The 27137-nt window shown below is 35.6% G+C and overlaps 2 protein-coding genes across 2 annotated transcripts; both read left to right on the top strand.

Moving 5' to 3' along the window:
* Positions 1-7602: 7602 nt before the first annotated feature.
* On the top strand, positions 7603-10335 carry LOC130625225 (uncharacterized). Its single transcript, XM_057440284.1, has 5 exons — positions 7603-7639; positions 7695-8056; positions 8141-9159; positions 9259-9815; positions 9932-10335. The coding sequence occupies exons 1-5, from the start codon at positions 7603-7605 to the stop codon at positions 10333-10335; spliced, it is 2379 nt and encodes a 792-aa protein (XP_057296267.1).
* Positions 10336-17554: 7219 nt separating this feature from the next.
* On the top strand, positions 17555-25248 carry LOC130625858 (pleckstrin homology domain-containing family A member 1-like). The gene is made up of 4 exons (XM_057440972.1): positions 17555-18724; positions 20600-20814; positions 21198-21253; positions 21441-25248. Exons 1-4 carry the CDS (start codon positions 18466-18468, stop codon positions 21883-21885), a joined length of 975 nt encoding a protein of 324 aa, XP_057296955.1. The 5' UTR covers positions 17555-18465; the 3' UTR covers positions 21886-25248.
* Positions 25249-27137: the final 1889 nt, after the last annotated feature.

Below are 27137 nucleotides of genomic sequence, written 5' to 3'. Positions count from 1 at the left end.
TCACAATGGGCAGCTAAAACTTTTCCTAATTTTTCAATGGCAACCCAAGCTCTATGTAGTGTTTCGGTTGTCCAATAAGACGGTCTGATATCAGCAAGTAAGAGCACAGCCCCACCAGGAAGTTTTTGATGCATTATCGTTTGCACCCATCTATCAATAAAAAATTTGTGTGCCTCCAGAGATTTATAATTCTCCATGGCTTCGCTTGAGTATATAACTAAAAAGTAAACATTTTTATATAATACTTCTGAATTTTATGTAGCTAGCAATAACATTTTAAAGTACTACACTAAACTCATGTGGACTTTTTATCAGAAAATGATAGACATGGTGATACGACAAAGGAGGCCATTCAGCTGGATCGTCTTTCCAATCATTGGCAGCACACTTGTAAGGACACTTTCTTAACCCTGAAACAAAAGTAAGAAATGTAGCTTTAGCTAGCTAGAACTTTTTTAGCTGAAAGAGCTTTTAGTCCCCCAAGCATCTTCTGTAATCCATTACCTATGATTGTTAGCTTGTCTCTATAACGTTCAGAAGCTTCTTTTGGTAAATTTTCTTGATATTCATACGACATGTTGTAAACTCCACATGTAACTAGCCACTTAAACGTTTCTTTTCTTTAGCTATTTACGTTTTGATCGCCCCCGCTTCAAGATGCTAGACAATTTTGCCGGAAAATTACGTAATTGTCACGTGACTTTTTCGCCCCGAGAATACCTTTGCCTTGGCAACCTCTCCGCAACACTTTCTATATTGATATTTACCGTTTGCATTTATATGGAATTAGACCTCGCTCATTATCACTTACCCAATGGCATCAAATTCACAAGGAGCGTATAGTAAGTTTCGTTTGCAAGAAGACCCAAGTAAGGAGAAGGTGAAATTATTGAGAAGTAAATAGATGGGATCCCTTCCAGAAAATAAGAATGCTCAAAGTTTCCACACTAACGAACATGAATTGTTTAAAAGAATCTCCACCCTCACAGAATCCTTTTTTTTCGTTATGGTATACAATGCGTGTACCCTTAGGGCCATTTGATTTTCAACTAAATTAAAAATCAAAAATTAAAATTTGTGAATAATTTTGATTTTCAATTCGATTTGAAAATCAAAATTCAAAATTCAGTTTAAAATTTGAAAATTCAAAATTCAAAATTCAAAAATTAAAATTTCAAAACTATAAATGACAGGTGGTACAATTGACAGGTGGTTCAATTCTTGCATACCACTATTTCGTAACAATATTTATGATGCAATAAAATTTAGGCTTCCCGCATTTTTTAGCCGACCGCCTGAACTATGGCATATTTAGGGGGTCGTTTAAACTGTTTTTCGTGTGGGTTCAAAAGGGCCTAGCCCTTGCATTAACCCCCTTTTGGTGTGTCCTGGTACATGCCTATATAATCCCTCCAGTGAGAGGGGACAAGTCAGTTGCAGGATTAATTTGCACACGATAGAAAGCAATATAAAATATGGATTCTTCATTTATTTTTTACAATGGCCGTGACGGGGATCGCACAGAAAGAACGCTGCGGAGAAGCCCAGTATCTGTCCAAAGACTGGCAATGATTTACAAGGTATGCGTTATTCACACCATTGTAGACTAGCAGAGTTTCAAACAACTATGATAATTTCATTCTTGTTTATTATAGCTGGACGTTACATCGGTGTACATAACAGAGGAGTTCGGTTCCTCAGAATTTACGAATCCGGATGGGTCGTTTGATTGCCTTCGGGAGTCACCTTCTGGCACGTATTACCAAGTGGAGGGAGAACCACATCAAGGCATGACTCGGGTTGGAAACCTACCGACATCAACGGTCAATGACATCGGTGCGTTTAGAAGGCCAACAATGTTGCATACATCTTCGTCCACGATGTCGCGTAAACGTGTAGGTGCGGCTGTGGAAAACTATGTTTTAAAGAATACGGAGAACTATGTCTTGCGCACCCTTCTTCATAGAGCCTCAAAAATTACTTTCTACATTATTGATTTGACGATGATCGATCACTCAAACTATCTCTACATAGTTTTAAGGCAGTTCCATGCCAAAAAAATCTTTCTTTTTTAAGTTTATTTTAGCGTAGCGTTTTTAAATATGTACTATATACTTTAAACGGAGAGAGGAAGGCGAAAATCTTCTTACCACTGTTTTTTAAGACCCGGTTTTTATCTGTCACAGTGTAAATATTTTTAATTTTGTAAAAACTTGTATTTTTAATGTTTCAACATATATTTTATTCTTCACAATATGTTTTACTTATGTTTTAAAGTAGCGGCAATACTTTAGGTACATTACACATTCTCTGAAAAAAAAAGATCCCTTTTTGAAGTCTTTTGCATTTTGCATGAACTTTAAAGTCTGGCAGCGAATATATTTGCCATTAAAAAGATGCTTTACGCATGAGAAGGAAATAAAAAAAAATTCAGGCTAACCAATGTTAAAAAACACTCCAGGTCGAAGACGGTTTTTTTTTGCAATCGTTTTCATATTTGCGTCCAAAACATCGTTAAGGAGTTAATAGAAACTAGGTCTTTTGCAAAGTGTTTCGGCGAAGATTAAAAACACTCTTGACCTTTGGCGAAGATTAAAAACACTCTTGATCTTGCGAGTTCGCGCGACAGAATCTGGGGGTACATAAACAAGATCTTTCTGTGCACCCAACCAACAACAGGGTAACAAACTTCAAAGGAGGTAAAAATTAATTCAAATGCTTTTTACAAAAAAATTCTTATGTTTCGTTCGAATATTTTTTTTGGAAAGGTAATCCCTACTAGGAAGACTGAAACTTTTTCTCCCACTCAAATTTTTTCCTGGTAACAATGCAGAAGTGAGCGCAAAAGCAACAAGACAATTTTAAAAAAAGGGTGTTGTATCTTTCAGTGATATAAATAAAATAATGTACAGCATGTCAAAACGAGTTATAAATTTGTTCAAAGCGACTGTGACCATCCAATGCTACGACATGCGTTGTACCATGCATTACTAATTTTTCGTTTTGGTCTATATGAAGTTTGTGACCAAAATAGTCAGCCCTGTAAGGGATAGGATTAACAGATCTTGCGGTATCTGTTTGACGTCTTGCGTGATATGCTGGCGAAACAGTTGACAGGGCCTTTCCAATTCTTTTTTGACTGACATTGAAACCGCGTTTTTGCTTAATGTATCCAGTCATCATTTTGTGACCGTATGTAGGACCAACCTAAGTAAGCAATAATTTGTACAGTTTCACATCATGCACTCATACGCTAAGCACATGTGAATTTGCTTACCTCCTTAACAGCTGAAGCCACCATGTTCTCTTTTTTGTTGTTGGTTTATATGTAGGCGGATGTCATGTTTTGAACAGTAACGTTTAACCGAACGTTCAGAAAATCCACGAACACCAGGATTTGTCGCTTTCAAAAACTCGCTAATTTCCTTAAAGGTTTTATGTTGTTTAGCCACATTTAAAATGTAATCTCGGTCGATGCTATCCATTATTTTGGTGCGTTAAGTCATCTGAGGGCCAAGCGTGCGTAAAAGCCTTGAGTAAACGATTGCATCAATCAGAACAGAAATCAATTGTTCGCTCTTAAGATTCAGTTTGATTAGCCAGCCGAGGAAAGATGTTGAAAGTCCAGGACAGTTGCGCAAACCTAACAGGGGGTCAAGTATAAATTGTTCTGTGAGCACTCTCCAAAGGTCCTGCATCATAGCCGGGTGTTTGTGTCCATGATATTTCACAATATGACAAAGGTTACAGGTGGCCAGCTTCTTTTTGTGAAGATGAAAAAAATTGTTTGACCCAGCAAAAATAGAAAATTGAAACTGCAAAATTATAATTTGAATTCTGATTTTTTGATCTTTTGCACGTATTTCGAATTTTAAATTGTGAACTTTAAATTTTGATTTTTGAATTTTTAATTTTTGTTTTTTTGAATTTTAAAATTCAAAACTAAATTTTGAATTTGGATTTTCAAATCGAATTGAAAATCAAAATTATTTACAAATTTTGATTTTTGATTTTCAATTTAATTGAAAATGAAATGGCCCTAATGGTACACGCATTGTATACATATACGCAATACCCGAAGTGGATAAAATTTTGCAAGTATTTAATTTGGCGATTATTTAACTTGGCGAATGACCAAAATAAATTGTTGAGAAAGAACCTAAAAACCTACGCAGTCGTTTTTTTGCGGGTTTTGCTACACGATTTTGTCTATGAAGTTTTTTTTTTTCCCTACCATTTTTTTTTTTTAGTTTCTTTTTTGTTTTGTTTTGTTTTTAAGTAATATACAACACTTGTTGGCTCTGTTTTTATACTGATAGGCCGCCGGTGCACATTTTTTATTTTATTTTTTTATTTTTTTTAATAAATCATTCGTTATATCGTCGACATGACATTTGACAGTTCGATGTCATGGATGTAATGTTCTTTCTTCAGCGAACGAGAACCTCTAAGGCATAACAACATTGACCGTAACAGGGAAAAGGAAATTTTTGTTCTAATATAATTGACTGCTTGTGATACAGGTATGTCTCTTTTCTCTGCAATCATTTCCGATAAACGTTTATAAAACAGCTTACACTCTCGCCCCATTCCACCATTTGTTGAGAAAACCAATGGGTTGAACGACCCGTTATCAACATCAAGCACACGTTCATTGTACTGGCGTTTCTTCTCATCCTCGTTGCGTTTAAAGCATTTATTGAGTTCCAAACCCTGGTATCTCCGAGCGTTTAGGTCGAAAACCCGTATATCCAAAAATACCCTTTGACCAGGAGTCCAGAACCCAATAGCGCTTATATCAAGACGAGCTTCTTGACTTCTATTGGCGCTTCGTGGTTGAATTTGCTCACCATCCAACTGAATCAACATTGGTTCGCGTCGAACGTCCTTACACACTTTGTTTAGAAAAACAGAAGTGATATCACGAACTTTATTGTGTCTCATCGTGATAAAACCACCTTTCTTGCAGGATAAAGCATGAGTCACGTTAAATTTGCTACCACATGCACAATGTGAAGGGAGTCTACGCATTCCTAAATTGTTCTTTGTTTAAGTCATACATCAGTTCTTTAATAGGTAAACTCGTCAGCCAATTCGATGCTCCCACCATCATGTTTACATCATTAATCCTCTTCTGTTCTTCATTCATGTTTGCTCTTAACATCTCGAGCATCGCGATAGGATGTTTCTCTCTCAAAATTTCAATCGTATCGTCGTTTAGAGGCAAAACACCACCAGCCATATTGTTTGTCAATAACTTTATAGCACCATTCACATTCCCTTTTTGCATCAAATTCTTAAATTTTTCGAGATTGTTTCAATGTCTTGTCGTTCTGATATTTGTGGAAGCCGAGATTGTAAAGCTTTGGCCTCATTCAGTAAACCTTCTTTTTCGCCTTTGTGCCATAATTCAAGTCTTCTTTCAAGGCCTTTCAAATGATCTTTACTTTTTGAATTTTTGGAAGGTTTCTGCAGAAGTAGGGCTGGCATAATATGAATCTCTTTTCTACCCACGCATTCAAAAGTCTTGTTATTTCTCTGATAAAATTTTTTCCGGCGGCTCCATTAGGAAGCATAAACAGATTCCTTCTCCAGAAAACTATTTTCTCGTAACAAACATTGATCTGGTGTGTGAAGACACTGCCTTCTTTCTCACCCCAGTAGAATTTTTCGTGCACCTGGTCTCTGGGGGCAATCTTATGCGGTAAATGTGGTAAAATTTCGCTCGGCGGCGGCTGTTCCACTTCTTCTTGTACTCTAACATTGGCTTTGCACTGTCGTTGATGTTGTAATGCACCTCTTGGTGTACGAAATCTTTTTGCACATTTCATGCATGAAAATGTTAGTTCTTCAGTTCGGTTTAAGTTTTCATTTAGTATCACATTTAAACTGTCTGTTTTTTCAGCTGCATTAGACATAATTGCTTGCCGTTACCATTAATCGATTATTCAAACGAAATTTGTTACTTAAATAATGTTTCAGCAATTTGTTGCGTTATATAAAAACAAATATTCATTTTTTTTTTCGAAGAGCAACGGTTTTGCGTCCGCCATCTCTGGAAGCCATTTCCCTACCCATGTCTATGAAGTCGCGTTATTTTATTTATTAAGTTGAACCACTCCGCCTCGGTGGGCAAAAAATTACAAAATGTGTTACTTTTATATTTTTTGCAAGTTCCGTTCCTTTATTATACTATTATTGTTTGCCTTTTCTAAGTTGTATTACTTCTTTGAAGTATTTGAAAAGTTCTTCTAGAAGTGTGGAATCGTGTTTTTTTAATAGATCGTCTATTTTTATAATTTCTTTGTAGAATTTCTGTAGATTTTTCGCAAGAAAATATGATCCGTGGTGTACTCTGCTTTGCGACATAGTGGGCATGTCCTATGTTCTTTATTTTTTACATCTATCATATTCAGTCTTAATTTTATTATACCGATGACGTTTTCAGCTTTCAATTCGTTTACGTACTTTATTGCTTTCATTTCGTTGGGTTGTCTCATCTTAGTTCCACTGTTTTGTTGTATTTTTCTTATCATTTCACCGTTTATAATTTTTTTTATGTTATTTTTCCACTCGTACTTTGACATCGTTGTAATTTGTAGGATTGTGATGTCCATATTATTTTGTCTTATTATTGTTTTCATTTCAGAGAACCAGCAATTCGGTGTTTCTCTGTCAATGTGTTGCATTAAAATCTGTTTGGCTATTCTGCTATCGTCTGATGTTAGTAGAGTGTGTAAAAATAAAAGCTTCTTGTATAATACATTAATTTGAATAGTCCACATCCCAATTTCATGTAGTAAGGCTAGATATGGTGAAGTTTTTATAAGTTCGTACAATCTGAATAGTATTTCTTTTTGCATTAATTCAAGCTGTTTCATATTATTCGATGTTAAGTTAGACCATGTTTCGGTGTTATATGTTATCATGGGCAATGCTATGGTTTTGTATAATTTATTAACAACTCTTATATATAAAAAGCCTGTCTTATTGGCATGACTCTTTATTGTTGCTGTTATGTAATGTTTTTTTGACGTTCTGGTAATAATGTCACCTAGGTATCTGTAGGTATCAGTTGCTTTTATAACTCCATTTTTAAGCTTTCTTTGATTGGTTTTACTACTTTATTCGAAAATTTGATTATTTGAAAGTTGCTCTTTTCATAGTTAAAAGTCATTTTCTTTTCCTCTTCTAACTGTCTACAGTTTCTAATTGTTTTTGTTATATACACAACCATAGCCTTCGACCAAATGGTTCACAGGTGGATACATTGCAACGATAGAGCAGTAATTTTCTGTGATTACCGCCTTATTAACAGTCACGAGTCATATGTTTTTTTTTAGAAGAGCTGAGGTAAGAATATTTTAACCAAAATGAGTCAGCAAGGGGGCTTGACTACACTCAGTCTTGTCTTTGTAGAGTGACGACTTCACTTATTACCCCAGTTAAAAAAAAGATATTAGCAGGGGGGGTTTGATCACACATGATCTTGTCTTTGGAGAGTAACGACGCCATTCGCAGCATAATAAAAAAACAGTTGTTTCTTGCCAGTTAGTTTAATACTATTAACTTGTTACTGCCAATTGTTGTTTTAATTGCAAAATGCATGATACTTTATCGGTAAAAAAGCCGCCAAATAGTGACTAAGTTTTCTCCAAGTGAATAATATTTTTGACAACTGACAACTTCGCTAGGCAATGTTAAATTAAAGTTAACAACATTACGCCGGGGAGAACGGAACATAAAAAAGCGATGGAAGATCCGCAATGCAAACCGTGCATTTGGTAAGAATCCTTATCAGGCTGGTAAAGATCTGCTGGATCCCAAATGCTCTGTTTGGCTTAATGTTCATAAAGAATCCCTAGATGCCCACAAATCTTCCGTGTTAATTGATCCCTTATATGAGATACCGCTTTCGACTCTTCCTGGTTTGACTAATGCTCCCAACGTCACGTCTGCATTTGATTCCTCCAAGTTTAATTTCAAGGACTTTCAAACCATCCTTGATACTCGGCGGAATGCATCGTCACCCGGATTGAACCAAATACCTTACACTGTTTAAAAGAACTGTCCTCAAATTGCGTCCTTTCTTTTCAACCTTTTCCAATCTTGTTTAAAGAATTCCTACATTCCTGTTCAGTGGAGGGTCGCTTCAGAAGTTTATATCCCTAAAAACAAGCCTCCATCTCCATCATCCATTAAGGACTTTCGGCCAATAGCTCTCCTCAATGTGGAAGGAAAACTTTTTTTCAGTCTTGTGTCAAAGCGCCTAGAAAACCACATTATTCAGAAAAACCACTTTATTAACAAATCCATTCAAAAAGGATGTATGGAAAAAGTTCCTGGTTGCTGGGAGCATATGTCTCTTGTCTGGGCTGCTCTGAGAGACGCTAAGTCTAAAAAAAATGCACTATCTGCAATATGGCTTGATGTGGCAAATGCGTATCCCACTATACCGCATAAACTTATTTTCATGGCCCTTCGTCGCTATGGTGTTTCAGAGTCTTGGATAAGGGTTATTAACGCCTACTATGGCAGCCTCTGGAGCAAGTCAATCTCTTTTACAGCCTCATCCAGCTGGCACCAACACTTTAGAGTTATTTTTATTGAATGTACATTATCAATCATACTATTTTTGGCAGCTATAAATGTAATCATTAAATATGTGTGCGCCGAAGAAGAGTTAAAAAGTTGTGTTTCGCCTGGCGATTCAGACCATCCTCCGGTTAAGGCCTTTATGGATGACATATTTTTAATGTCTTCAAGTGTCCCTCAAACTCAGAACTTGTTGGATCGTTGTGTAACAACCCTTCATTGGGCTGCAATGGGCTTTAGACCTTTAAAATCGCGAACCATTGTTATAGCTAATGGAAAAGTTTTAGATCAGTCTCCTTTTTGTGTCCTGCAAGAACCAATCCCATCTATTCACGCAAACCCAGTTAAGTTTCTTGGCATGACGATATATTCAACATTGTCAGATTCAGCTGTTGTCCAACAGGTTATTGTTAACGCTGTAGAGCAAGTCAAACTCATAGATAAGTCTTCCCATAGAGGCATTCACAAAGTGTGGTTTTCGCATCATCTTCTAATTCCCCGAATACGATGGCCTTTTTTAATTTACGAAGTTTCGATATCTCGTATTGTTTCACTAGAACAAAAGTTTTCTTTCTTCATAAGAAAGTGGCTGAGACTCCATCACTCTATTTCTAACATAAGTTTGTATTCTGCTTCATCGCCATGCCCGTTACCTTTATAAAGTCTATCCTCTGTACTAAAATCTGCTAAGATCAGCGGTCATCTTCTCCTCCCAGATTCGGCTGATCCTCTAGTCTCAGACTCTCCTCCAGACTTAAAGGCTGGACACTGGAGGGTAGATCAGACAGCAAAATCAGCAGAGAGTCAACTCGAGTTCAAGAAAATACTTGGTTCCCATCAGTTTGGTAGAGCAGGCTTGGGACTGGTAAGCCATAAGAGTGTCCCAGCAATTGGTACCCATTCTTACCGCAAACTTGTATCAGATGTTGTGCAGGACAATGAGAAAGACATCTATTATGCTCGAGCCGTTCAGCTTCATGTCAAAGGTAACTGGACTAAATGGTGCTCGTTTACTAAATACGATCTTTCTTGGAAGAACCTACTGTCTCTGTCGCAAAGTTTATCTTTGTTTTGCATCGGTGCAACCTATGACACGCTTCTTTTTTCTACAAATCTTGTCAAGTGGGGAATTCAAAATGACAAAAGTTGCACTCTGTGTAAAAAACCCTCTTGTAACGTGTCCCACATTTTAGGCGCTTGTAAATTAGCTCTTTCACAAGGTAGATTCACGTACCGCCACGACACTGTTCTACGTGTGTTAGTGACAGCCATTCAGAAGTTTTTGATTATGAGCCATCAAAACCATCTAGATGTCATAAAATATCCTATGTTCCAGCTGGTAAACGTCTTCCCACCAAAAAGCGTGCAAAAATTCAAGGTATCCTTCACCTGGCCTCTGATTGGAGATTATTGTCAGACTTAGATTCAACGTTAATAGTACCTCCTTATCTTGCTGTAACGCAACTTCGTCCGGACATACTTTCAACTTCTGCCATGACCAAAACTGTAATTATCCTTGAATTAACTTGCCCATGCGAAGAGAACATGGAGACTTGGCATGGAGTTAAGGTTGATAAATACTCGTCACTTTGTTCCGTCATGAGATTAAACAATTGGTCTGTGCATTTCTTTGCTGTTGAAGTAGGAGCTAGAGGATTTTGTTCCGAAACAGTTAGAATCTGCCTCCGTCGCCTCGGCTTTTTTAACATGTCTGTGTGTTTCACTCTGAAATCTCTTTGAGTCATCTATGCGATCGTCGTTTTACATCTGGCTATCTCGAGATTCTTTGTCTTGGATTCATCCTGGTAGGGATCCACAGCATACCGCTCAATTGATACCAACTGTTTCAATGAAATCATCCAAGTCACAAGCAACTTTGACCACTAGCTTTAAGGACACGAATCCCCAGGGAGTAACAAAGAGCTCCACTACCTTGCCTGCACAAGAATCACTAGGCAGCAACAGCGGCTTGCTAAATTTGGGCAACACATGTTACATCAATTCCATCTTGCAATGTTTTTATGTGTTACCGCAGTCGCCACAGCCATATCTGCAAATGATTCCAATATGCCGATAGGTAAAAGTTTTGTAAGTATTCTACGCAAACTATCCTCCTCCAAGGTTCCAGTGAACACTTCTTCATTTCTAAATGCATTAAAAGGCCATGTTTCTAATGCAAAGGGGGCTGCTTTTAATCCGTTCTCTCAACAAGATGCCCTGGAGATTCTTGAGTATCTCATACCAGAGTTTTCCTTAGCCTTTCCTTTCTTTGGTAGATTATTCAACTCTCGTGTGAAAATCTACACTACTTGCAGCGCTTGCAATAATATAAGCACCTCTGAGCAAGTAAGTCCATTTCTTCAACTGCCCTTGACATCGACTGTACAATCTTCAATAGATAACTTTTTGGAGAGCGAAGAATTGTCAGGTGTCAACTCGTACTTCTGTCACTACTGCAATAGTTACCAAACTGCAACAGTTGAAAAAGAGGTCGCAGAGTGCAGTTCAATTTTGGTTCTGCAATTAAAGCGCTTTGCCTATAACAAAGGTCTTGTGTCTAAGGTTTGTTCTCCTGTCACATCTTACCCGGGCACCGTTTCTATACCTATCACTGTAGACAGTGAAGTCTCTTGTCGCAAGCACTACAACTTCAGGGCTGTAATTAACCACTCCGGAAATGTGAACAATGGCCATTACACTGCTGTTGCTTATAACCAAGTGCATGGTAAGTGGTTTCATTGCAACGACAGAGCAGTGGTCCCTTGCAAACAAAGCTTGCTCAATGATGTACAACCTTACATCCTTTTCCGTGAAGAGGTTAGGTAAATTGCAGTCAGCACCACGACTTCCGGCTTATGTCAGCATAGACTTTCACTGTGTTTTAAAGAAGTAATTTTCTGGCTTTAAAACTTTTATTCAATTTGGCTAAGACACAAAATTTGTAATTTTAATGTTTAAATCAATTTTTACCAGATCAAATCAAATTTTATCAAATTTTTACCAGAATAATAAACAACTGGGCCAAACAGCAGAGTTTTTATATTAAGCATTTATTTATTTAAAAATCTATCCAGACGTCTGGCAAAGCAGAGGAGACAAATAAAGTCACACATAGAAATATTAACACAAATTAAGATGAGCGCAAAAAACAACTTAGGGAAACCTAGAGATGTGGTGTTAGAAGATTGGATGATTAAATCGCCTTCTTTTCATAAACTTCATCAATTAAAATCTTGGCGTCGACGATATTTTGCTTTGCTTCAGATAAATCACAGACAGGTACAAACTGTGCCAAGAAAAAATTCAAGAAAAGGCCCAGGTTCTTTAGAGAACTTGCACGATGTGTATTTGGTTTATTGGTAGAAGGAATCACAGCGAAAGATGGGAGAAAAGCCAATAAGTAGGTTAACGCGAGTTGTTTCTGTTTTGTTTTGTTCTTATTTTTTAAAAAACAACAGAGTAAGCGTTAAAAACAAAACAAATAAGTAATAATTTTTCTTCCTTTATTAACCTCTATATTTTCCCTAAAAACTTTTTGGCAGAAAATCAACTTACTATTTACGCTGCCAAACTAATGATTCCAGACAAACTTCTTGTCTCTGATGATTAGTTTGTCTCAATGAAAACACGGCTATTGATTTTATACTACACAATATGCTACGATTACAGTTTGTAATTGACAAGTAATTTACCTAATGGAAACCTAATGGAAGCGATGCCTATTAAGTTTCAGTTCAAGAAATTCCCTATAAAAGCTATTTGTAAAACTTGGCTCTATATTTTTCCGTAGTTTTTATTAATTTGTAACGACACGCGATAAGTATGTGATTTGTATACTTAAAACATAAAAGAAAAATAGAATTGTTCACATTAAATTTTTTTTGTGTTTCAGGAACAATACCGATATTAAAAAGCTAAACTTTTAAGGAATGCAAACCTCCATGCTTTGAAAAAAAATTCCCTCATGTTTTACTTCTCGACACCATCGAAAGAAAGTTTTATCTATCTGCCAAATCAGAGAAAATAAAAACAGATTGGCATAAAGCTCTTTCGCAAGGAATCGAATCAAGACCACACATAGACGATTCTAATACATCAAATGAACCAGTAAGCATCAAGTTTTTGTTCTTATATTTGTTGAAAAAAAGGAACAGGTCCTATGACATTGACAGAAGAGGGAGGCGATAAGGTATGACCTAAAAATGACTAAAACAGCCTATATAAAGAGCAGTCAGCTCTGCTACCTACGCATACTTTGAAAGCAATTACATGTCAATGTACATTAATTGATACTAATTAAAATTCTCAGGCCCTTTATTGAAGTTCAACCTATCCCTATTGTTAATTTGGAATGTATGTTGATTTAGATATATGAAGTGATCCAAGATATAATGAAACAAATGCCAGCAATTAGGGAGACTAGGAGGTATCAACAAATTATATTTTGTTTATCATCATTTCAAAAGATAAGTAATGTTTTATTACTGTTTAACAACTTTTACCAAATGTTTAAAATATTTTTGGCTCCTTTAATCTAAAAAAAAAATTGAAAAATACGAAAATCCAAGTTCAAACTAAACCATAGTTTCAGCCTTTTATATTGCAGTTCAAGTGGCGCATCGAGTCTTTTTTCGATATCTGACGAGTTTGATCAAAACAGGAAGTCAATTGGTTCATTCTCTATCACATCCTCTGATAATTCCCAATCATATCTTCAAGTGAAAAGTGACGATTTAAACTCTAGTCAGTTTCCTCATGATGTTGTCCCAAGATCGCCACCACGAGCAATGTCAGATAAAAATCTATTTTCGAGAACCCACAGCTTGGCAAGAACTAACTAAAGTTCATTTCCCTCGAATTCTAAAGAACCTGCTTATTTAGAAATTCAGCAAAGATATATTTCCGATGCCAATAATAGTCGCGGGGATATCAACGAGTCCAATAACACCAGCCTAACGTCAATGATGACAATGGACAAACAATCTGCAATTATTGTGTTTTTAGACATGAAATTAGAATTTCCAACTTCAAGCTCGGTTGAATTATCAGATAATGTTTTGAAAGTGACAACATCACAAGGTCAATGCGTGTTATCAACATTCGTACAAAATAAACAGAAATAAGCAAAACAGATAGAACGTAGTTCATTTTAAACACGATTTTAACAGATGATAATTGAGAAACAAGGGAAACTTACGTATATCGGCTGATTTTTAAAAGCTAAAACTTGCCATTACACAATAATAAAGTTTGCCATCTAATTAACACGCAGCCCCTTTCCTGTCATCTTGAAGGCAAAAGTCCATTTCGATCACACAGTGCGACGCACTTAGCGCTATGTGATCAAGTGGCACAATGTCCAATGGAAACAGAAATTCGTGCGCAAACAAAATGGCGACGATTTAAGCTAATTCATTAGTCGAAATCATGAACTTGCGTAATATTTACAGCAACGCTCTATGAAAAGTCATAATGATTTTCACCTTCAAAACGGTCGAAGCCTTGAACTGGCCTGCAAAAAATTGAAGTAAACGTAGAAGGGCATTGATAAAAAGATTATTTAAAAAATTCTCTTTAACATCTTGAGCAAGCTGACACAGTATTTCAAGTGAATTTTAGATTGTGCTACGGAAGAATGTAAAAGAATAATTGGAATCATACACAAAAATATATCTTAAATTCTTATCTTTATTTACCTAAATACATTGAATGTGTTATATCAATCATAAGCTTTCATCGTTTGTCAACTGCATGTAAACAATTAAATACATAATTTAATAATTTTCTTTTCAAAATCTTCTTTTGTTCAGTTATAATTCACTATGTCTGGAACAGAGGCGAACATTTTGATCAATATATAGACAAGACAGCTACTCTTGAAGTTCATTGCAACAAGTAATTGAATAGACTATTTCTGTAGTCATTGTACACATGTTAGGTTGACATCGACTTAGGGTCTTAGGTTATTTGATTAAATCCAAACTTTTTAAATGTGCTAAAGAAGCTTGCATGCTGGGTCAAGCTGATCATACTTCATATTAAATTGCGTCAAACCTCTTAAATCTATTACATCGTTCTACTCAATAAACTGTGAAATCCGCTAGAATTATGATTATCAGTTGCACCATGCCGTTATTTCATAAAGGACAGGAGGGTTATTGTAGTAAGTTTATACATGTGACTAACTTGATTTTCTGATGTTTTTTTCCGAACTTCAGGAAAAACATATTTTTAGTAATTTATCATTCGAGACGTGTTAATTAATAAATTTATCAAAGGCTTTAAACCAGGTATGTCAAGGTACAGTTAAAAGCTTTGCTTTGTCACATGACCAAGAAAATAAAAGGGCGGAATAAGCGGGGAAATATAACGCATCGTTAGTTTTCTGCCTCGTCTGATTTACTATACGAAAATTATTTCGAGTTATTAAATCAATTTAACTTCCATTGCATGTAATGATTTGGAAAATAACTATTGCTATTTTTTTTTTCTTCTTTGCATTAACCACTATTCTTCTTCTTCGACTCTTTTCCACGACTTTTATTTCGCAAGAATTGTAAGTTTTAGTTCTTTCCAAGCCGCATTCCTTTGTCACTTCCACGTGCATATTTTTTTTCTTGCTGTAGTTAGCATAAGTTTGTTTTTTTCCTAAATATCTTGCACAGTTACACATAACTGCCTTTTCTTAGTCTAGACACGGGGTGTTATCTTAACAGCAGCACAGCTTGAAAGTTTAATAATGATATTTTTTTAACCACAAGTAAAAATGCAATGTTAGCATTTTCTTAGCGCCATAAGGCAACATAATTTCCCGGTTTTCAAATATTCAATTCTTAAATATTTTAGATAATAGTGAGAAAGGTCTTGGCATGCTCATGTCAGCATCAGGAATCACTTCACTAAACAATGGCCATAGTCACATGATCCGACGGCGAAATTTAAAAAATTCAAAATGGCAGCATGATGTAAACAATCAACGAGTCAGGAAGGGTAAAATATAATCGCCAATTTTTTTTATTTAGTCAACTAGTACTCAAACTCAAAGAACAGAGTCCTTTGCATTTGAAAAATTATTGTAATATTATTATAATATTATATAAAAATTATTATAATATTATTATAATAAATGATCTTTAAGAAATAGAGTAATGACTCCAAAGTTTCGAAACATCGTGTTAGGTAGTCAGCTAGCAACATAGCCTTACATATTTGTATTTTTCAAATTAATTAAGGAAGTTACCTTCATACAAAAGGTTGCATGCATAAACTTTGTTTACTTGCAAGTAAAGAGAAGTGAGTTCGTAAACAAAGCTAACTTGCGCTATGTGGGAGCCAACTTATATTTACTTTTTGTTCTGTAAGGGGATATTCCAAATTGGTTGTCGCGGTATCACGCGTTGTCTTGTAAAGAGTCAAGACAATGCATATATAATCGCATATTACCTTTAAAACTAAAAAATTCTAAAAGTCTTATGAAACAACTTTTTAAATTTTTATATAAAAATCATTGGTTTGATCCACACACAAGATTGTTGTCTAGATGACTAGAAACTTCAAAGATTCTATAGCTCAAATAGGATTTTTAAACAACAATTGATAGGGTATATCCCTCGCAATTAGTAAGGCTAATCACATAAAATATAAATCACTATATACAACTATCTTTTGGCTAATCACATAAATATAAACCACTATATACAACTATCTTTTCAGTTATATAGCTAGCTAGATATCTTTTGATTTATATAGGTAGCTAGCTATCTTTTGTTTTTTAAAGCTAGCTGGCTAGCGTTGTGATGCCACATCACGTAATTGCAGAATTCCAGGAAGTAGGCAGACGTCAGTAATATTTGGTGTTATCATAAAAAAAACTGTACTTTTATGGGCTTACAGGATTCTCGTGCAATAAATCATTAATTGCGGCCTCTAGTGTGGCGGGTAGCATCTTTTCAATTATCTAGATTTTAATTTCATAATCCAAAATGTCTGCATTCGAAAAAAAAAAATATTTTTGATCCACGGCTTACCGCACGCATTATTTTGCCTGCCAATTTGCGTCAGAGGTCTGGGGGATATAAACAACACTGTGTCACGATGAACTCGTCTATGTATAATTTTCTGTAACCCTTGACTAGAGCAATTGATTGGCTACAAGGTTAAATAGACTGAATAATGATTTCTCAAAGGTCAGACAAAACATCATAAGAAGGAAAAAAGATGTTTAAAAAACCTAAAACACTTGATAACCAATTTTTTATGCTCTATCTCCTGCAAGAGATTAAGCATTTTATTTCGCGGCGTAAATAAATACAAAAAATTGTGAGATGCATTTCTTTATCTGTTGTCATTCTTGTTTTTGCTTTTCAAAAAATAATATTAACAACTAGCGCTGAACTATTTGACAAAGGTACACATATACTCGTTGCAGCCTCAATGTTCTTTTTTTTTACTAATATGAGCATCATATCTTCTTGATAATATTCTTAACATGACCGTAGCATGAAAACATATAATCACCCTTTGAACATACGTAGTCAAAGTTGTAGAGATGTAAATAAAAGCTCCTAGTACAGAGAACCTAAAAAGAAAATATCTTTTCATCGTCAACTCTCCAACCAACCCGCTGGCCAAGCGACTTCTAGAAAAAAAGAAATACGTGAGTGCCGTACTTCCAGCAAAAGAAAGTAAAAATACGTAAATGCCGTACTTCTAGCAAAAAATAGTAAAAATACGTGGATGCCGTACTTCTAGCAAAAAAAATGTAGAAATACGGTCACGTACTTGTAGCCACTTCGAAAATTGTTTTTTTTAAGATTTATACATGGCTAGAAAACGTCATGTTATACTCACCTGAACATGTGAAAACACAGAAACTAAATAATCCTATAGGATACAAAGTACTCAGAAGAAAAAAGGAACAAAATGACCTATGTAGGGGTAGCATGTTTCCTCCGTTGGCATGTTGAGGCCGCGAAGCACTTGGATTGGTCAGTAGTAAAAATGGAGCCTCGTGATTGAATAAAGCTGCAGGGCCGCGGGGATTTTGCGTATGTCTCGCTACTTGCTCCGCCATGTTCCGCGCAGAGACAGACAGACAGACGGAATACGGCTATAATTATAGAGACTTTCCTTTGACGTCAATATTGCTCTAACGTCAAAGTTTGGTAATTTACAGAACAAATTTATAGACGATGTTTTATAGACTTTATCAAAGAAATTTTATCCATTTTGCCAAAGTCACAGACAGAACTGGCGTATTACTATATACCTATAGATTTCTATTTTTTGCATTCCATTGGATCAATTGACTTTCAGTCATGAAAAAGCAGCGTTTGTTTAGTTTCAATGGAAGTAGCTAAGCTGAAACATATCTTGCCAGGATTTAAATCCAAACCTTGTGACTATGTTTTAATGTAATGATAACAACCAATCATTCCGGAATAACGTGTAACAATGAGACTGAATGTTAATAGATAATGTTATATTAATATGAACTATTAATTGCTATACATTATTAAAATATGGACATGAAAACCGATGAACAAATGCGCACTTTTTCCATGTTTGATTATTAGAGTTCGAACAAAATTGCTAAGAAGTATCAGTACAAAAGGATGTTCATTTAGGCTAGGTATTAGTTGCGAATGCGTCAATATTATTGGCAATATCGAATGATTCAAGTAACAACAAATATAATTAACATATTTTTGTACTCCTTTGATATTGAGCTGAAACGATTTATTAATCTGAAAGGTAATTAAATAATCAGTGGTAAGTTAAAAGAAAGAAAACATATGTAATAAGACATAACGCATGAAGACGTGATACTTGAAAGAGCAAAAATATAACACGCATCAAAGTATAAAAACGATGAGCGGAAAGAACAACGTAGGAAAACTTGGAGATGTGATGATGGAGGATTGGATGATCAAATCGCCTCCAGTTGAGAAACTTAATCAGTTACAATCTTGGCGAAGGCGATATTTTGCTTTGCTTCATATAAATCATAAAAACACTGTGCCTCATAAATGGTCAAAAAAGGGGTCTAAATCGTTAGAAAATTTGCACGATGTGTATTTGGTTTATTGGAAAGATGATAAGGATCGAAAGAATGGAGTAAAACCTATAGGTCGGTTTATTTTTGTTAGAAATTTTTTTTGCATATATTCATTATTACTATTTTTTATGTTTTATTATTGTTTTATATTATTCATTTTATTATTATTATTTGCTGTTGTTTTTTTAATTTTATTTCTTTCAATGCGTTGTGAAGTTAAAATACAAAGTTTAACAATGCAAAACAATAAAAGGACTGAAATGAAAAAAAGTACTGGACTGGAATATGTATTATGTTTATCATTCCTTAGAACCACATCTAATTTCGAAGTTCGTCACCACAACTAATTGCGTAGGCATTTCTATATAAGATTCACACATTTTGAACTTTTTCAAGTAAGTTATACGTATTCAGAATGGACTTAAAGCTACTTAAGCTTAAACTCTTAAAATATACAAACTGTTGCTGACATCAGCATGGCCATTCTCTTTAAATTTGGGTCCCCCACCGGAATTACGTCATCAGTGAAATGCACGAAGCTAATAAAGGCCTAATTTGCGGAATTAAAAGTTGCAAAGTAACTAAAATAGTTAGCATTTTACCGTAGAAGATTTCTTACGCTTTGCGCTTCAGATTCCAGTATTATTCTAAAGATGAATTAAAAAAGTCGTAAAACACCTAATCTACTGTGCAAAATGCAAATAATTCTCAGTTCAATGCAAAGTTGTAATAAACATTTGGATAATTCATATGTATCATGTTACAACAAAAGCTTATAAACTGGATATCAATTAAAACCGGATCAAACTTGCAAGGGTTTTCCCTTTTTAATCCAACAAGCTGATACGCAGCTTTCGAAAGTCCTTAATTGCTTTTTGACAGGAAAAGTATTAATAACAGCCAACCTATATAAACATAAAAAGCTTTTTAAAAGTACAATATGAATTAAAACAAGGATTACTGCGTGCAGTAGCAACTGCGTGTAAGAGAAATACAAACAAAAAGCACGAGGAAAGATTTATGAAACCTGGAATATCTGTTAAACTAAATATCCGTCAGTTGCCTGTCATTTATGTAGATTTGCTTTCAGAATGTAGCATAAAACGATGATAAATTTATGAAATGACAAGGTACTCTAAAATGCAAATCTCGAACACATTTCAAAAAAATTACTCATAATAAATAATAAACTGTAATAAACATAATAAACAGTACATCTAAAAACGGACAATAGATTTAGATAGAAGAGCATTGAAATATAGGACAAAAAGGAAATCTTGAAACATAACTAAAATGTACATTGTTTTTTATTGATTTTGATGACCCCTTATCACAATGCGGCACTTTGTTGCACTGTCGGAAACAAAAACCTGTTTAATTAAACTACTTGGTCTGATGGAACATAAATGTATTATAGCTAGGCTGCGAAAAATGATTCCTATTTAATTATTAATTTTCCTCTGTAAGAATGATGCAACAGCCTTGTAGCGTTCCAGGCTATTCGCACCTATAAAAATGCATAACGTGGCATTTATGAACCTTGTCTTGTGGCAAGACTGGTGATACCAAAACGTACGTAGCTAAAGTCTAGGTAGCTAGTTGGCTGGCAACACACCATTTTTAATAATTCACATGACTTAAGTGCCTACTACTAAAAAATATATGATATTCGTTGTTACACTGTAATACTGTTAGTCCCCATATGTTGAGGAATGCCAGGATTGATACCTTCAGGCGAAGTGATACTTTACAGAATGGTAGAGAATGAATTGTCTCTCAGAGAGTTGTCTATAGCCTCGTTAAAATTTGATAATTGAGGCAAATTTGCCAGTTGATGAAACAAATTGATAGTTGCGTGGTATTCGTTTACGAAGTTATATAAATCTTTAAAATACAAACGTAAATTTTGGGATCAACGTTGATATGGATATAATTTTTGCGTTTCAGGAACAATACCGATTTTTAAAACCTACAGTGTTAGCGAATGCAAACCACCAAATTTTGAAAAGACACATCATCATGTTATACTCCTGGACACTATTGAAAGAAAGTTTTATCTTTGCGCTGACACAGAGAAAGCTAGAAAAAAATGGATTAAAGAACTGTCGAATGCAATCGAGTCAACACTACACGTAGATGCTAAAAATTCATCCAAAGAACCTGTAAGAATCTAATTAAATTTCTGTTACAGCCTGGTGTAGCTACTTTAACAATATTAAATTTCGTGGAGGCTAATTCTCTCGATTGAGCATTAATTACTCCCTGATTTTTTGTCATGACTAATTTTCGCAAACCATGCAGCATAACAAAAGTGTTGAAGAGAATTGAAGAAAAGGAAAAAATTTGATGCATGATGTTAAAATATAAGAGGATTATGCAATGTACATTTCATAAAAATTCACACCCACGAATAATTTTCATTGTCATTATTTTCTTATAATCTAGCTATTTATTAATTCCGTTAACAGTGTGTTTGCATAGTAAATTTTTTATTAGATATTACTAAGCAGAGCTTAAGGTTTAATTGTCAACTTTTTTCCCTTAGATATATGAAGCGATTCAAAATATTATGAGCGAACCGACGTACAATGCAAGTAGAAAGTATGGATCTTTTATTGTTCTGTTTTTTTTTCGACCTCATTTTTGTTTATTTTGCATTAAATAATAAAATAATATGAACTTTGTGTGTTAAAGGGTAAAGTATCAAATTCAAGAATGAGCCGAAAGGCAAATAGAAGGATAAGCTGAACACATTGTTTGATAATGATATTTTATTTTTATTTTGCAGTTCAAGCAGTGCATCAAGTCGTTCCTCAACATCAGACGAATTTGATCAAAGTAGAAGATTAACTGAGTACAGCTTGTACGAGGAAATGGGTCCTTGTGTAGAACGGAAAGAAAAAGAGCAACGACCGCGATCACGCACTGAGGGGCCTCCACGTGTTCCTCCGAGAGAAAGTGGAAAGCAACTGCGACGTCCTCGAAGTTTAGTTATCGACGAATCTATTAGTAAGAATGACAATGCGCATGACTATACTGACAATGGTCATGACAAAAACAACCACTCGAACAGAAGCCCAGCGTCAAAGACTGTAGCAAACGAAGACTTCGAAACTATTGTTTTTTTAGATATTAAATTGGAGGTTCCACATGCAACTTCCATTGAATATTCAGAAGATGGCTTAAAGGTGACAACACCCGATTGCCAATGTGTTTTTTCAAAAATCGAATAAAAATTAGAACAAGGCACCAAAAAATAAAAGGGAAGAAATTAGAAATAGAAAAACGGCGCGTCTGTACACAAGATGTAGTTTTAAGAAATGACAGGACTAAGTACGGCGAATAGATAAAACATTTTTAAATTCGTTGTTAGCACAAAAGCCGGGCCATTTGATGATATATTGACCCTGTGTCCGTCTTTTTTATAAGAAATGTCAACTTAAAATGAAAATTAAATATAGCGAAAGAAGAAGTGGAATAAAAAATATATGGTAATTATCTTATTTAAATATTTTTATAATATTTGAAATTATATTTAAAAAAAAAATTGTAATCCATTTTTGTACAAAGTTATTTTTTGTCTTTAAACATGTATATAGAATGGCACATGTAAACACCGTATATGCAAGTATAAATACTAAATATTATGTTACTACTATAATGTGAGGTATGTTTTATTACTGGCAGATTTTAGGATTTTTTAACCATCTCGTATATTGCACGTTGGGATCCCAGCTAATTAAAAGTCTGAAAGCTTGAAACCTCATACTGCATTTATGAAATAACCTCACGATATCATAACAATGGGAGAGGGTAATAAGATCACAAATCAGTTATATTAGAGTGTTTTCATGTCAAAATTCAGGTTGATGACAAGGTTGATCAACGTTCTTCTGGCGCATTACCAAGTAGATAAATATGGCTCCTGCCTTGTGCTCTTATAAAAGCGCAATTAGCAGCGGATTTATGAATTAATGCCAGGGCTTGTTTACCTGGTGCTTTTAGAAAATTAAAAGTCTGAAAGCTTGAAACCACATACTACTTTTATGAAATAGCCTCACGATATCATAACAATGGGAGAGGTTAATAAGATCACGATTCAGTTATATTAGAGAGTGTTTTGATGCCACAATACAGGTTGGTGTCAAGGTTGATCAACGTTCCTCTGGCGCATAACTGGGCAGCTAAACCGCTTCTGCATCGTACGTTGGTGTTTGTTATAAGAGAAACATTGGCAGTGGATTATTGAATAAATTTTAGGACTTTTCCAATTAGGGTACTTTACGGGCTAAGAAGGACCCAGGACCCTAAAGAAATACTTAGAAACAAAACTCAGAACTCGGAAGGAGGGATCGGGACCCAGGACCGTAAAGGGGGCACAGGTGAACGTAACTGAATAATTTTTGGGCTGATCTTAATGAATTAAGCGTGAAGTCTTTCTTTTGTAATTTTTTACGTATTTAGTAGTTACCGCACAGTGCCGAGAAAGGGATGGAAAATAATATTTTAAGTTGTGACGTTTTCCCTTTCATATTTTTCGAGCTTTTAGGCGAGTGAAATTAACAAGTTTAAATTCATTATATTTTTTTCAATTTATGATGGTATGACGACTCCAGTCGAATAGAGAGGTCAAGTTTGCTCACTAGACCTGCTGTTTCCATAGCTACTTCGATAGCAAGCTTTGCAGGTGAGTGTGATATTTCTTTTTCATGTCTTCCTTGTTATACATTTACGCACATTACACCAATAGCTTTAGGCTGATCCTGACCCAAGACTGGGGCGTCTATTTAATTTTCCGAGTTTTGAGGGGGCGTTTATTAGAGGGAGGCGTTTATTAGAGGGAGGCGTTTAAAAGAGGGAGGCGTTTATTTAATTTCAGTTATATTTCTTTTACACAACAGTTAAAAAATCATCTTCTTCATCTTCATCTAGAAGATTACCAGGATCATTTGCATCCTCGATGTCAGAATCGGTAGGTTCGAATGGGTTAATTTCATTAGCATCGGTATTATTTACCACCTTAGTTTGGTCTTCCAAAACTGATGCACCGGCAGAACAAGGTTGGATACTTTTGAAGCAATGAATCTTGTTGTCTGCACTTCCGTCGTTTTTTAGATTTAGGGCACAACCTTTAAATGAATCAATGATGAGATCTTTTTTTATCATTTCCCAGGCACGTATAATCCATTCTACAACTGTGCATCGGGGGGCTTATTTCATGTTTCCTCCTACCGTGTATTGGTGGACACCATTAGCCACCCGTTCATCGTACGTATCAGAATTAAACCCTTTAAACGGTTTATTCCAGTACACATCTGGGGCCTGAATATACTTTGTACACCCACCTGGAATTAGAGCACTTTCGACTTTCATTTTTTTCAACGAAACTTTAACCTGTCGGTCATGTGAGCTTCGAATGTATCGCACACAAGAAGTTTTTTACCGAAGGAGAAAGATCCAACAACTTGTTTGCACCACTGTAGTGTAAGTTCCTCGTTCATCCAACCATTGCCTAATGATGCAACGATACATTTTGTTTTCATTTAATGCAGCTGACTCTCGTTTAGCTCCGGAAAAAACGATATATGGTTTCAATTTGATACCGTCTGCTTTGGCAGCTAGACAGACAGTAGTGCGAACCTTTTCATGACCAGTTGTTTTGAGCATAACATCTTTTTGACCAGTTTTGTTGACTATAGTACTGCTTACCATATCTGCCCAAACTGGTGTTTCATCCATGGCTATGATATTGGAAGGGTTAAATTCAGCTTTCATATTCAATCAACGAATATGGATGACGAACGCTACCAACTTATTGAACTTATTTATAAGTTGCGCTGGGTCTTCTTGGGCCATTGCTGTTCGCCGTCTGTAAAAGAAGGTATGTAAAAGTTAATACAAAAAAAACCCAGCTTAAAATTTTTCGGGGAAGGGAATTGATATAAACAGTATGCCGTAAAAAACACTGTGTTTTTACATGAGTACAAAGGTATTAGTGAGCAGCAAACCCGTTCTAAATTAACGTTTTGGTTCAAAGTAGAGCTCACCTGCACAAGAGATGATTTCTTGTCATAAATTTCTGCAACCACCGACGACTTGCAATAAATGAATCTTTCAATTCGTTATCTTCTCTGCATGTCTCGTCAAACATAGACTTTGCTTTAAACATGATGAGTTTACGAGAAACACAAAGCATATTACCACGCCGTTCTAGTATCCATTTTAGAATATCATCCTCTAGTTGTTGTTCAGTTAACTTTCTACCACCACCCTCGAGCCTCTGACGTTTGCCTTTCATAACAGCAATTTTTTCCTTGTTTTGACGCCATTCTCGTACTCTTTTTACCTACATCTTGAATTTCAATGCAGCACTTCTGTTTGAATTTATTTCTGTAAACGTTATAAGTTATAACGTTTACAGTTTTTTAAGTTCCATAGAATATGTATTACGTTCCTTTCCCTTGTGGGATGTTTCTTGTGAAGCCATTTTTGAGAAAGAAAGTTTCGAATGTTTAACGGGTTTAATGTTTACAAACCAAACGGATTTCATGTGTGTTGGACGAGCAGCTACATCAACGAAAGGACACTTACAAAACCTTGGAACTTATTCACCATTAGAGGTCTTTATACCGGAAGTTTCCTGTAATTTCTTAAAAAAAATATTCTCACCATTAATTGGTTTCTCTTCCTTTTCTTGTATCATCTATAAGCTATTACATAATAAGGGTTAACCTGTTTGCCAGTAGGGATTTATTAAGGGGTTTATTAAAAGTGCTTCTATTAAACACCCCTTTCGAGGGGGCGTTTAATAGAGGGGGCGTTTAAAAGAGGGGCGTTTATAAAATATTTCGGATTTTAAGGGGGCGTTTATTAGAGGAAGGCGTTTAAAAGAGGCGTTTTTTTGGAGATTTACGGTAGCTTTTTTATGTTGTTGCGTTCACATGGCTCGTATTGCAGAATTATGACCATTTCACCCTTTTAGGGTGTTTAAAAAATGACGAAAAAACTGCTTGTATTTCAATAATTTCTGCATGGTTGTGGTATCAAAATTATGAAACTCTTAATGATTTTATACCTTTTTCGCTTCTATATGAAGTATTTGCTGTCAGGTTAGAAACATCTAAAAAAACAATAACGTCGCTGACCAATTGCACTTCTAAATGTCGAAGGTAAGCTTCTTTCAGCCTTGATCAAGGCGGTTGGAAACTCATATCATAACAAATAAAAATTCATCAATACATCTGTTCAGACGGGATGGGTGGAAAAGGTCCCAGGCTGCTGGGAACACATGTAGATGGTTTGATCAGCATTTAAAGATGCCCGTTTTTCTAAGTCGTATCTAACTACTATCTGGCTAGATATAGCGAGTGCTTACGCTTCAATTCCTCATCGACTAATCCTTTTTGCCCTGAAGCGCTATGGTGTTCCTCCACTGTGGATTTCTTTTATCAGAAGTTATTACATTGGCATCTACAGCAAAATCATTCTCTTCGCGTGCACCAATTAATTTGCATAAACATTTGCGGGGAACTTTTGGGGGCTGTACACTATCCATTATCCTTTTTCTAGCAGGCATCAATATTATTCTTGAGTATACATTACGTGCTTCCGCTCCTAGGTTTATCACATCAAGCAAAGCATCACTCCCCTTGATCAGAGCCTTTATGGACAATATCAACCTTATGTCTTCGTCAGTGTCCGGTACCCAAACGCTTTTTTCCAGGTGTGCTGCAGCACTAAATGGGCTGGCAACAAATGTGCCAACAAATCACGCAGCATCATGATCATAAAAGGTAAGTCCCTCAATCCAACTCCTTTTGCTGTCCAAAAGCCTGTTGACCCCACAGACTTCTCTTCCTACATTCCTTCTATCCATTTCATGCCTGTGAGATTTCTAGGCTGTATTATGGATGGTTTTATCTCCAATAGGAAGGCTATTGATGAACTTAATGAGAAGTTATCTGCAGGGTCTCTATTATTGACAAGTCGTTTTATAAAGGTCCTCAGAAGCTGTGGATTTTACAACATCTATTAATCTCGCGCATTCAGTGGCCAGCGCTGATATACAAAGTTTCAATGTCTTGTGTCAGCACCCTTGAACGGAAGGTGTCAGTATTTATAAGGAAATGGCTCAATCTTCACCATTCTACCACTAATTTATGTCTTTATGCCTCCAAGCTCACCTTGCTCCCTACCGATAAAAAGCCTAACTTCCATACTCAAGTCCGCTAACATCAGGGGACATTAGGGATTCTAAAGATCCATTGGTTTCGGCAGCTGTACTAACATTAAAGGCCAGTAGATGGAGCGTGTCCAATTCAGTTAGAACTGCTGAAGGAAAATTAAAGATTAAAGAAATTATGGGTTCACCCATTTCGGTAAGGGCGGTTTAGGTCTCTGCCCTAAACCTAAGGGAACTTCTCTTAGACAGTCTCATTCCTAGGAAATTAGTATCAGTGACTGCAAAAAAAATTGATGGTAAAAA

Source organism: Hydractinia symbiolongicarpus, chromosome 14, assembly GCF_029227915.1.
Source record: "Hydractinia symbiolongicarpus strain clone_291-10 chromosome 14, HSymV2.1, whole genome shotgun sequence".
Classification (NCBI taxonomy): domain Eukaryota; kingdom Metazoa; phylum Cnidaria; class Hydrozoa; order Anthoathecata; family Hydractiniidae; genus Hydractinia; species Hydractinia symbiolongicarpus.
This window is presented reverse-complemented; position numbering and strand designations above follow the sequence as displayed.